At 32.9% G+C, this 13,844-nt stretch overlaps 2 protein-coding genes across 2 annotated transcripts; one reads left to right on the forward strand and one right to left on the reverse strand.

Moving 5' to 3' along the window:
- Positions 1-1,654: 1,654 nt before the first annotated feature.
- Positions 1,655-5,691, reverse strand: LOC130814295 (pentatricopeptide repeat-containing protein At1g07590, mitochondrial). Its single transcript, XM_057680406.1, has 2 exons — positions 5,128-5,691; positions 1,655-3,069 (listed from the first exon to the last, which is right to left on the reverse strand). Exons 1-2 carry the CDS (start codon positions 5,461-5,463, stop codon positions 1,819-1,821), a joined length of 1,587 nt encoding a protein of 528 aa, XP_057536389.1. The 5' UTR covers positions 5,464-5,691; the 3' UTR covers positions 1,655-1,818.
- Positions 5,692-12,520: 6,829 nt separating this feature from the next.
- Positions 12,521-13,844, forward strand: LOC130813499 (protein MAIN-LIKE 1-like). Its single transcript, XM_057679337.1, has 4 exons — positions 12,521-13,072; positions 13,186-13,323; positions 13,468-13,596; positions 13,692-13,844. Exons 1-4 carry the CDS (start codon positions 12,521-12,523, stop codon positions 13,842-13,844), a joined length of 972 nt encoding a protein of 323 aa, XP_057535320.1.

A 13,844-nucleotide genomic window follows, 5' to 3' on the forward strand; every position in this document is an offset into this window, starting at 1 on the left:
AAACTAAGACTAGAAATTTAAAATTAAAATTAAAATAAACAAACGAATAAAAATGCAATAAACTAACGTGCATAAGACTATGGTTGATCAATAAGATGAAGATGTAAAGGATAAGTTTCAATAGTTGTTAATCTTTAAACTGAGTACTTAGATATGGGTTATGGGAAAAAATGCTTGTTAATATTAGTGTTCTCTCATGAGCAATAAAAATTTCTTAAAACATAATCAACTACTAATTCTCATGAAATTGATCATATTTTAAGACATGAAGCATACATTCAACACTAAAACCACATGAATTTACGTATTCTCATGAAGATGAAATGATCTTTAGTCTGGATTAAAAGGAAATCGACTCTCGTTCTCAATTCAATGACACCGCGAAATTAATAAAATCCATCTTAAACCATACACCACATATCCAAATCAAATGTAATTTGAAGCAATCAAACTATTTACATGGTGATATTTCCTAGCCTAACCAAATTGAACTATTCACTCATATTCAATTGAAACGTTATTATTAAATGAGTTTGAAATCATAACTAGAACTTGCATTAAAATAATATATTATTGATTCTAAAAGCTAGATTAAATTAACGAACATGAATTCAAACTGATAATACTAGTGGTTCTAAGCATAAAAGAACATGTAACAAAGGTAATTGACGTCTCTCTTGGTTTCTCTTAAGATCTCAATTGGAGACTGCTCTACTTCAATTCAGTATTAGATCGGCTTCCCTGAGCTTGTTGTTTTGATTATTCTCCTCTTGCAGTCTGATTTAATTCAATATAGGTGTTATGTAAAAATGGGTCAGCCGAGGCAAGGCTGGTCCATTTTCGGCCCTTTTTATACTTTTAAAATTCATATTCAACCCGGCCCATTTATACAAGAACCCGACTCTGCCCACACCTGACCCATTGAACTTCCCTAGTTATGAGTATAGGTAGCGAGGGGGGGCTCCTACCGGCCGCTTTGCTGCTTCGCCCACATGGACGTCCTTATAGGGAAAAGGGATGTCCCAAGATCCTTTACGTATGAAGTATAATAATAACTTTTTATGTCAATAAAATAAAGGATACATACATTTAACATTGGCAAATTTAGGATTTATATTAAGTGGGTCAAAAACTTAAAACAAAACGACAATTTTATAGCATTGTAATACAAATTTAAATCAACAATTCAAAAAAATTTAGTGAATTTTTAGTTTTATTTTAAAAAACCTAATAGTCCGATTAAATCAAATTAAAAATCAAGCAAAAGTCTATAAACTTTTTGTATTTTTTTTCCAAATAACAGCTTTTGACAAGGTTTTATCTTAAATTAGAATATCTTTAAGCTATTTTGATTTTTTTTTAGTTTTGAACTGCAAATCAAAACAAATATTTTAATATTATATTTTGTAAAGTTAAAATTTTTATTAAAAAATTTTAATATTTATTTGAAAAATTGTAAAATTCAATTGGGGTCTATATTACAAATAAATGTTGGTAAATGACAATGTTGAAGCAGCATGAGGAAACAGCCCCCAGTTTACAACAAGCATATGATATGATATGTAGAAGTTTCAAGCATAATGCTTCTAAGTGAAAAGATCTGCAAGTCCTTGCAGGATCTCAATTCAGGTAAACCATCAAGCGCATAAAAAGCTACTCTTGTGAAAGACTATCTTTCAATAATAAGATTTTAAACAAGAAGCTCATATTCTCATAATATGTGTATTAGATGAATTATTTAACCTATAAATAAAACACGTTTCTCAATAAGACTGTCGCACACCACGAATTGTGGAACCAGGATGTTATGATTTTCAGTCAAGTCCTGAATTGTTCAACAAGCCTTACTAAGCTGTAGGTCTCAGCATCTGGTCTAGCCCCTCCGAGAATCATTCTCCGTAAAAGATTAGGATGGTATACCTTGGCCCGAACATACGCCTTGATTAAACTATTATACACAAATGTATACCTTGTATATCTAGCTATCTTAAGCTCTTCAAACAGATTTTCGACATTCTCTAGATCTCCGTTCTCAGCAAACATTTGAAGAATAGACAATGTTGTCTCCAGCCACGGTGTTGATTTCTTCACCTGGTTGCTAGTGCTTTGCTTCGACCCCATTTCGATAGTCTTCAAGGCCTCATTGGTTAAACCGGATTTTAAGCAGCCCAAAGCGAGATGCCTATACGTTATGGAATTAGGCTTGCATCCATATATCTTCATTTCTTTAAAAAGACTCGAAACTTTATCAACTAGTCTATTCTTGCAATACACCGATATGATGGAGTTATACTGCTCTGTTGATTTTAAAGTTTTCTTCGATTTCAATTCTTCCCAAAGTTCCTCAGCGCGATTTAGCTGTCCGATCCTACCAAATGCTTCAATGGCTAGTAAGAAACTCTTTGATCTAACATGCGGGAAACCCTGCACAATGCTCCATATTTTCTCGAGCTCCTTTTCCTTCCCTAAATAGCCATACAAAATAATGAGGACATCATAGGTCGACCAATTATTGCCCGTTTTGGATTTCTCAATAGCCTCCACATACGTCTCACATCCACAATACAACCTTGCAACGGCATGTGCAGTCGCTAGAATGCAATATGTAACTTCATTTGGTTCAACGTTTGCCCGCTTCATATCCCCCCAAACTTTCATTAGTCCTTCTATGTTATGATCATTAGCTTCTATCTTCAAGAGGATGTTAAATGTTGAGACATGAGGGGTAACTTTATCAGCCCTCATTTGAGCAAGAATTTTCGGGATCATTTTCCTACGCCTAGGCGAAGAATGAAGAATAATAAGTCGGTTGAAGACCAAATGCGAAATGGAGTGTCCTAATTCTCTCATTTTCTTCATGTACTCTAATGAAAGCTTAATGACTCCTTGATCCAAGCATGCAATTACAAGATTATTGTAGAGTAAATCGTTCTGAAACTCGATAGGAATATTTAGAAACAGTCTCTCACCATGTGAAATGCCATGAAGTTTTATAGTGAACTCCAACAGATATGAATAATCCAACTCCTTCGGCTTATATGGCTTCTCTCTAATTATCCACTCCATTACCTGTCAAACAATAAGAAATCATCCATTTACAGCATCAATTAACCAATGATTGCCACTATAAGAAATCATCCATTTACAGCATCAATTAGCCAATGATTACCACAATATGTTACTTATTCAACCAATAGGTTATGATATGGTTATCATTCAGCTTCAAAACAGAAGTAAATAGATATCAACACCAACAGAAAAATATCCTTTTTTCATAGCACAATCAATTTGAGTTCAACTAATGTAACACTTGAGCTTTATTTGGATAACAATGTTGGAGGGAAAGGAAAGGAAGCGAGGAAGGGAAAGGAAGGGGGGGGAAGTCTCTTTCTAATTCTTCCATGTGGTTTGCATGTGGGTTATTTTATCAACAAAAGAATGAGGAAAGCTTTCTTTGTTTGATTCGGAGGGAAGGGAAGGAAAGAAAGAGGAACAAAAAATTCATTTTCTAGATCTTCACTTTTAGAGAGATTTTCCCATTAACAAAATTAATAAACTGAATGCTGTCAAATCCTTTCCTTTCGAATCCTTTTTCTCCAAAATTGTTATCCAATCAAAGAAAAATACAACCCTCTAAATCCCTTTTAGGCTCCCATCCCCCAAATTACCTCAATTTTTAAACATAGAAATGTCCACAATTGAAAAAATGTCACAAGTACAGAAATCGAAATCACAACAAAATCAGCAGGAAAACATCGATCTTGCTTTCATGCACCATATTTTTTTAAAGAATTGTAATTTAACCAACGATATTTAAGCAATCAGATTCAACTTCTTTGTAATTACTAACAAGACTAGGTTGCGTACATTCGCTATGTGAGAGTCAATGGCATAGAGGCAATGGAGTGGAACAGAAAATATTTAAGCTAACTTGTGCAAGTTCAATAACTAATTCAGCCAATTTAATCACTTTATGCAACACAACAACAATGCCAAAGTTACTAGGCCGTGACAATTCGTCACATAATCTCACTGGGCTCGGGCCTACAAACTCACGGGTCAAGAGCATCGACTTGCACATACACTTGGTGAGGTTCATTGTTTCCCGAAATCATATGTGTTAAAGCAAGTGCCAATAATCTTAATAATGACGTTAACTTTAAACATTTAATCGAACATGCTTTGTCTTGTACTTTAGAGGGGGTCGATAAAGATGTGTCGAATATGGATGGTTTAAGGTTTGGAACGGTTGATGAGAGTTGTTTGATCAAAGCAACAGGAAGATCAACAGACTACTTTGGATTCTGTTTTGGTCAGAATATGAAGTGACTATGCAATTATGTGGTGCATTACTCTATTGTTTATTGTAATGTTTATTGTCATAGTTAATTAGGATGTTAATTGAGTTGTTAAATGTGAGTTTATGGTGATTTATGAGGGAATACTAAGAGTGATGAATATCTTTCCCATAAATAGGATTCATCACTCATAGTAACATACACCACAGAACACACATATTGTTGAGAGGGCTATTGCATTGTTAGAAACTTGAGAGTGTTCTTATTTTGCTTTAGTATTTGTGATCTTGAGAGATTGTTCTCAAGATAAGGGAGGTTTATTATATTTGTAATTGTTGAATTCATTATAATAAACTATATTTGAGGGGGAGGTATTCAAGATACCTCATAAACACTTGTGTTCATTTTGCATTATAATTTTCATTTGTTTTTTCTTTGTTAAACCTCTTTGAGGCTTGCGCTTTCAATATGGTAGTAGGAAGGTTAGCTCACTCAATATATATGCAAATCAACAACTCATTTTTTTATAGATGTGAAATCTTGCCTAATCTTACCTCACATGTGAAGTATTTCCAACAAAAGTCTCATTTCTAGAACCCCTGAGGCTACAACAACAGCAGCAACAAGAACAACAACAACTCAATGTCTTAATCCAAAAAATTAGGACTGGCTACTAACCATAAATCTATCCCAACAATCGTTTATTCAAAAAATTAGCATTGGCTACATGAACCGAAATAAATCAACTCACAAGACCTTCTACAACAATTCTCTTTTTGCATTCACATTGAAGTCATCAACATTAAAAGAAATAACTAGAAAAATTTACCTCAAGAGCACGTTTATTCAACTTAAGCTTCCTTAAACGATTAATGGCATGAAAAATATCACCTCTATGAACAGCAAGTCCTTCACCCATCCACTTCTGAAACACACACCCAACAAGTTCTCCTCTCGTTAGCCTTTCAATCCTTAAAGACAGAATCTTTGGCGTTTCACCGCCATCAGAGGTTGAATTCTGCAAATCTAAATCAATCTGGTCAGTTATTGAATTGGTGCAAAAAGCAAATGCGGTTTTTCTGTTGCTTATTTTCAAAGGTACACCAAGTGTTTGATGAAATGCCGCAAAGAGCCTGCGACTTAATGCAAGAGTGTATACCCTCATACTCGTTAAAAATAAGAACAACCCAGTTCATTGGATAGACCAGAGATGTAGTAAATTGGATAATTACAGATTAAAGCAACAATTGAAATTATTTTCTTCCCCTTTTGTCTTTATTTCCCGCAAACCCAGTTTTTTCTTTTTAGAGAAGTTAGAAATTAGGATCTTTCGCTCAAATGGTGTTGTGAAGATTGAAGAGGGAAGAAACTTGTATTTTGAACTTTGAAGGCCGAGGCTTCGACCAAGTTATTTACCACTTTTAAAATCCCTATTTTTAAAATTTATTTTATTTTATTTTATCAATAAAAAAGGTCAAACAAATTTACATCATAAATAACAATAATTATATACATACAAATTGAGGATAGATAGTAGAGGTGAACGCGGTTCGATTTAGTCTGGTTTGACACTAAAATCAGATCAAATCAGAAATTCGGGTTTGAAAATTTTTCGGACCGAATTGGACCATTTAAATCACCAGACCGGACCGGACCAAACCGTTTTATAACGGTCCGGTCTGGTCTGGTCTGGTCTACGGTTTTTTATTTTTATATTTTCATCCAAATTAATACATATATTTATACAAATATTTCACACCTACAATTAATAAATATAATAATTTGTAATTAGTTGATAACATCAACATCATTCAAGTATATATTGTTATATAAAAATAACTACATCTTAAAATATCTAGGTAGCAACTTAATTTTTTAAATACAAAATTATGATTTTTGACCATAGTACGGTTTGCGGTCCGGTCTGGTCTGAAAAATAAAAAAACCGAGACCAGACCGTAAACCGTAATTTAATTTGAAAAAACCAGACCAAACCATTTAAACCGTAGACCAGACAAATACTAAATTCCGATTTGGTCCAATTTGGTTTACGGTTTAGTCCAAACTTTATTCGCCCTAATAGATAGCAATCTAAAATAATGAAGTCTCAAACGTTGTAAATGATGTTTGATAATTTAACATATTTATTTTCATATTATTTTATATAACTTTCAATACGATTCTCATATAAAATTGCATTTCATACAATTTTTTTAAAGTAAGATTGATGTTTCTTATTACCGCGAAAATATTTATCAATAAATTAACTTTAATAATAAAATTAAATCATGTGTCAAAATTAAGCTAGGATATGTCGATCTCGACTCCCGTAAATTGATCGATGGACATTGTTTTATGGGTAAATTAGTCATACTCTGAACTCTCGTTGTTTGATATAAGACTAACAAGGATTTAAAGGCTAATAATTGAATCTAAACGATAATAGAAATTGGTAAACCTAAAACAAAACTAAGGCTTAATGCCTTTTTAACAACTACAGGGGCTGAGTAAATACTAGAGCTGTTCAAAACTGACTCGACTCGAAAATCCGAATCGAAATCGAAAGTAAACCGACTCGAAAATGTGTTCCTTTTTTTGGTTTACTGAACCGACAGTACCCGAACCGAAATTGTACCCGAACCGGTTGACAACCGAAAATGGGAAAGCTAAACCCGAGCTGAAACCGATTTTTGTAACCGACACATAACCGTTAATCGAGATTACCCGAACCTAGTAATGACCGACCCGAATCATGCTCGAAACCGAATTCTATCCGGCTAAAACCGACTTAACTCGAACGAATTTTAGATCGAACTGCTGTAAACCTGAACCAATTTTTAACATAGAAGTATGATATACTCATATTCAATCATCTTATTTGTCAATCTAATAAAGTGTTAGATATTTTAATAAATTAAATTTTATAAATACATGGTTTCCTATATTTAGAGTTAATAGTTAATGGTCAATGTTTATTTAACTACTTTTAATCAAATTAGATGAATATTGATAGAACTTCATAATTTTAATTTCCGGTCAAACAAGTAAAAGTAACAAAGTAATAATGATTACTAATTGATTTACATTTTAACTATTTTGCTTTAAATAAAAGGAATCTTGTCATTAATTAAAAATTGACTAACAACTTAATTTGATATTGATTCGATCGATAATAGTTAGTAATACATAGCTGAATTTTGCTTTTAAAAAAAAAAACTCGAACCTGATCTGTACCCGACAAAACCGAAATTGACACTCGACACGAACTTCAACCGACACCGAACTGATGCTAACCCGATAGCTTGAATAACCGATCTCCAACCGAACCGTGACTAACTGACTCGACCTGAGTGTGACCCGTTGTAACACACAGCTGGAAAATAACCGATCCGAAATGCAACCGAACCGAATGACACCCGTCCGAAACTGACCCGATCACCCGAATGAACACCTCTAGTAAATACCTTCGTGGTCCTATTTATTTTTCATAAATTTTTAAAATCAAGTCCCTTCATAGTTAAAAAGAGCGATTTTTTAAAGTAAATAAAAACTCAACACAATTTGAATTTTAAGTACTAAAAAAAAAACTCAACACAATTTTTAATTTTATTAATAAAGATTTTATAAAAGTAACTTAAATTAAATTTTTATTTCCATCTTTAATATTAAAAAGGAAGAGAAAAAAATAATAGATTTATGGCTAATAATAATAAGCGTAAAAATTTGCAGGATTTAAAAATTAAGAAATAAAATGTTGATTATTTTTAGAAATCTAGTTGGTGATAATTGATGTTTAATGAGTAAGTAAAAATTAAATGATGTTAGAGAAGATGTTTGAAAGTTAAAAATCTGCATTAGAAAGAGATAAAAGTGTTAAAATAATCTAGAAAAATCTAGGATTTTAATTAAATATAAAAATATCTAAACTAAAGAATTAAAAAATAAATATATTTAAGATAATATAATAGAAGATCCTAGAAAAAGTAATTAAAAATGAAAACATCTAAGATATTTTAGTAAACTTGTAACCAAACTCAACACTATAAATACCCATTGATGTAATCAATTTTTTGGCACTGAAGAACAATCTCCATTCTACATATTTACTCATCTTCCTCTCTAAATAAATCCATTCACTATTTTACCATCTAAATTTTCCTACAAAAAGAAGAGGAATTAGAATTCATATATTTTAAAATTATTAAGATTTTCACTAAATTAAAGATGTGAAAGTTTTTTTGTCTTTCCTAAAATTTGAGGTTTATTATGATGTGTTTCTCTATGGATGCAAGTTTATAAAGAAGAAAAAGAATGACCAGTTGAATGTAACGGTTAGTAGTAATTTGGAGTAGTCGGTTTGTTTTTTTAGGGTCCATTCACAACAAAATAAAGGCAAATGTTAAATTAGTTAAAAATTTTCAAAAGGTGAAATCCTTCACGTGTGATGGTAAATAAATTTTATTATTCAGGATAATTTTTCCAAAAAAAACTAAAATAAATAAAATAACTAATTAAAGTATAAAAAATGATGAAATAACTAAATAAATTAGGGCTTTCACATGCTCTATATTTTCTAAAATGATTTGAGCAAATTAAAAACTATAATTTTTTTTTTACAATTTTCATCATAAATACCATACTCTCGTAACTAAACATAAACCTAAAAACTCACTATCAAAACTCACACATCGTCCTCACGCCATTCTCTCTTCTCTTGCTACCACAAAATATTTCAAACAACAAAAATTTATTCCATCCTTTTTTTGTTCTTACGGTTTGTTTGGTAGATGATAATAAACAAATATTATGAGAATGAAAACTAGTGTAATTTTAGTTGAAAAGTCTCTTAGTTACCTTGATGGCCATACTTGTCTAACTTCAATTATCTTATTTTCTTCATAAATTTCATTTCAATGCATTACCATTGGGACATGTGGTATAAGGTGGTAATGAAAATTTATAAATAAAAAACTTTTTTGTGATCAAATTTCATCATCATGCGAATGAAATAGAATTTGATGAAATTTTACACTATAAAGCATTCTTATTATCATCATTTAGTACTACTAATTAAACAGGCTGTTAAGATTATAATTTATCCCACCCACGTATGTGTACTTTTACTTTAATCCTCCAATTACCTCTATTCTTTTTAATATCTTAAAGAAAATTGAGATCCATTGTTGTGTTTGTTCCAATGGAGTAAATGTATTAATTTTCGATAAATTAAGATAATAATTTGAAATGATAGCCTCAAAGAGGTTCAACAATGAAAAACAAATGCAAAAGATGAACACATGATTATGAGGTATCTTGGATACCTCCCCTCAAATGTAGATTATTATATTGAATTCAACAATTATAAGTATAATAAACCTTTATTTTGACAACAATTCTCTCAAGATCAAAATACTAAAACAATGATAAACACTCTCAAGTTTCAATCAAAATAATAGCTCTCTTTCAAAGTGTGTTTGTGGTGCTCTTTGCTCTATGAATGATACTCCCTTTTATAGAGGAAGGTGAGTATCATTCTTAGAGTACAAGCTAAGGCATTAAGCACCTTATCGATCGTTCCAAACTTTAAACCATTCACATACGACACATTTTTATCGTTCCTCTCCAAAGTACAAGCTAAGACATGTTCAATTAAGTGGCTAAATTTATCATTATTATTATTAAGTGATTTAGCACTTGTATTAACATAATTTATCTCATTCTCTCCTTGTTCTAAATTAAGATAATAATTTATCCCACATATAGGTACTTTCACTTTAATCCTCCAATTACCTCTATTCTTTTTAATGTTCTTGAAGAAAACATTTTGTAGTCAAATGTGAATAATGGTGTTAGACATAATTATCTTAAAAAAAAAAAAGAAAAAAAAAAAAAAAAACAGAAAACTAATTATGTCTAACAAATGGAGTGTATGAGATTTGGAAGAACAAAAATGCATTATTTATAGTGGTAAGCAGCCTAACTTGACACTTTGAAAGAGACAAAGACGACTTTGTACCCTTTATTTAATAGTAATAAAAAGTTTGAGATTAATTATTTTTATGTAGTAATATAGACACGAAACTGTTGATGTAATTAATTAATTATAAATTATTTTATTTGGTGTTTGTAGGTGCGAAATATTTTTACAGAATATATATTAATTTGGAAAAAAATTATAAAAACAAAAAATCGAAGATCAGACTAGACTAAACCGTATAATTGTTTAGTCCGCTTCAATCTGACATTTTAAACGGTACGGTTTAAAAATTTTCCAGACCGAAATTTTTAATTTGGTCTGATTTTAGTGTCAGACCAGATCAAATCGGACTGTGTGCAACAATCTTTCTAGTGTAAAAATATATCATTTGGCAATCTGGCTTGGAATATGACCTTTGTTATTTCCAAACCTTGTATTAAATTGTTTGATTTAAGATAATTAGATATATTTTTGTTTGCATAAAAATTTTTACTAAGAAGCCCATATATTGAACCTCAAATATTAAATAATACATAAAAGTGGGAATATATTATGTTAAAGAGTATGTGATAGACTTGTTTTGCATAAAGCAGTAGGGGGCCTCATATACAAAAACTGTACAGGATCGCAATTTTTTTCACAATTCTTAAATATCACCACTTTTTTCATTTTATCGCCACCCTTATGGTAATGAATTAATCATAATGTTCCTGAACTTAAAACTTCAATAAAACACTCCAATCACACTCATTAACACTTTTATCACTCTAAAAACACAAAATCAATACTTAAAATTTGTAGAGCTAAAGCTAAGGAAAACAAAACGTGAACAACAAAACGAGGTAATTTTTAATCTAATTTATTTTGTAAATTTTTTTTTTTAAAAAAATTACGAAGAACCAGGTGAGTCGCACAAAACATGCGACTAAACCGCGGTCCAGTTGCAGATACTTGCAATTTTTTTATTTTTTTAATTTATTATTTAATTTTATTATTATTATTATTATTATTATTATTATTATTATTATTATTATTATTATTATTATTATTATTATTATTATTGTTTTTAAATTTTAATATTTCCGATTTATGTTATTGATAGTACTAATTAATATTTGTGTTATTAATTTATATTCGTAATAATAATTAATTTAATATTGTTTTTACTATAATTTTTTTTAAAAAATTACTTATAATGATAATAATTATTAAATAATATATTATATTAATTAAATGTTTGTTTTTTTAATTAATTATTTTAATAAATATTATTAGTTATTGTTAAATGTTTATTATTTGTAATAATTTTTATTTTTTATTATTCGTAATAATAATTAATTTAATATTATTTTTAAATGTTTATTAGTTATTATTAAACGTTTATTAAATTAATCACAAATTAATATGTGAAATAGTTTTTATTTGGTATTATTGTAGTTAACTTAACGTAATATTTGATTATTTTAATTTATTATTAATAGTTTATTAAATTATTAAAAATTGTAGTAAATGGCTAGAAACCAAGGAAAAGGAAATTGTTTTTTCAGAAACTTGTTGAGCGGTAGTAGTTCTAGACCTACCATACTGAGAGGTGGGTTACGGGTTCCGCTAGGCGAGCCAGGCAGGAACAGGAGGCCAGACATAGTAAGGCCCAAAGTTTGAGTACGCTGCACCAAGTGCGTACTGACTTTGATGAGCAGACTAGCCTCCAGAGTAATTCGGGGGGCTGCAGTTCCGATGGCAATGATTACGAGTGCTCCGTTGGTCTGCCAGTCGATTAAACTGTCGTGCGCGGGCATGCTGGTAAGTTCGCACGGGTAGGCCTTAGTAATGCAGGCACTTCTGATAATGCAGAAGACAACCAGTTGGATGATGTGGCTCCAGGGCGGAGGAGGCGCCCGCAGTCCGGTGGAACAGACTGGTTGATCACTTCGCCCCAGCCTAGGGCCCCATCGACACACGACTGATACCCAACTATGAGGGGCACATAGCTAAGGTAATTTTTGAGGGCTCTAAGCGTACGCCTCCGATTTTGGAGTGCCGTACGAGGAAGAAGCCGCTAAAGGATATCGTCAAACTGCAAGATATGTTTGATGAGCTTTATGGAGTTCTACCTACCACCCCCCTCGGTCGTCTGCCGCACGTTATGCACCAGCACATCGATAGGGCTTTAATTTCGGCCTTTGTGGAGAGGTGGCAGCCGGATACAAACACCTTCCACATGCCCTAGGGGGAGATGACTATTATGTTGCACGACATGCAACGAATTTTAGGCATTGGTATTAATGGTTCACTGCCGGCTGAACCCGCTGGTGGTGACTGGAAGCTAGCATTGGCCGGTCGGTTTGGAGAGCTCATGTTTGAGCTGCGGAGGAAGGGGTACTTCACCAGCAGGAGCATCAATGTTGGGGAAGTTTTGCACATGTGCCATCGGTCTCAGGCTTTAGAGACACAGTCCACGGCCTACTACATGGCTATTATTGGTTCGACACTGCTTGTGGATGAGACCAGGATTGGGATGCGACCTCACCCTATACTAACTGTTAACACCGATCAGGATGAGATTGCTTGGGGTGCAGTGACCCTAGCGTATTTGTACCGACAATTGGATATGGCGTCTAGGGCTGGTTGCAAGACCATTGCCGGTTGTCTTACATTGCTGCAGACTTGGATATACGAGTACTTTCCGGCGTTTCGCCCCCATCCTTGTCGAGCTGATGTGCCTAACACGACCAGGGCGAAGATATGGTCGCCGCAGAAGCTAGTTCGTGACTTGAGTAGGCTGAGACAGTGTAGAGTGTTTTGGACTCCATGACAGAGAGACAGTTTTTGTACATAACATCACACTTTGTTATGCATTATATTTTAATTTAAGAGTATATTGTTTATGCTAATTTTGCTTGTAAGCAGGTGGAATGGATCTCATACAATACTTCTCCTAGGGCATTACTAAATGAGCAGCCACGCACCACATTCATCGGGGGTATCACTTGTTTTGATATCGTAGAGGTGTATTTGCCCGAGAGGACAGTCAGGCAGCTGGATTTTGTGCAGGGTATTCCTCCCCCTCCTTAGGGACCTACCCCAGCTTTGCGGCAGGCACAGGGTACCTATTCCGTCACCTTTGCTTGTACGTCTATTTACACGGAGGCGTGGAGTAAGTTCCCCTATTGTGCCTGCATTGGTGACTAGGAACTTTCTCGGGCATCTATTCCATCGGAGGCTGCTGGTGAATACGTTGACTGGTTTAGAGTATGCTCCCACCCATTCCTCCTCCCCGGCGAAGGACCTAATGCTGATTTTGGTGCAACTGATAGCAGAGTTGGATACGTCATATATGTTTCCTTTTATCTGTTTCCATAACTTAAACAGTGTTAACTATCTTCCTTAAACCTTTTTTTTTTGTTTTTTTACAGTTTGTTAATAAATTTCCGAGTCGACTCGTGCCGCTGATGAGGATGCCTGCCATCCCCGATATGACCCCTTGGGAACGACAGACTGTTTACATGGAAGAAGTTAAAGATTTGTTTGCCGAATGGCAAGCTTTTACAGGGCACGACCCTTCATAG

This window comes from Amaranthus tricolor, chromosome 5, assembly GCF_026212465.1.
Source record: "Amaranthus tricolor cultivar Red isolate AtriRed21 chromosome 5, ASM2621246v1, whole genome shotgun sequence".
Lineage (NCBI taxonomy): Eukaryota > Viridiplantae > Streptophyta > Magnoliopsida > Caryophyllales > Amaranthaceae > Amaranthus > Amaranthus tricolor.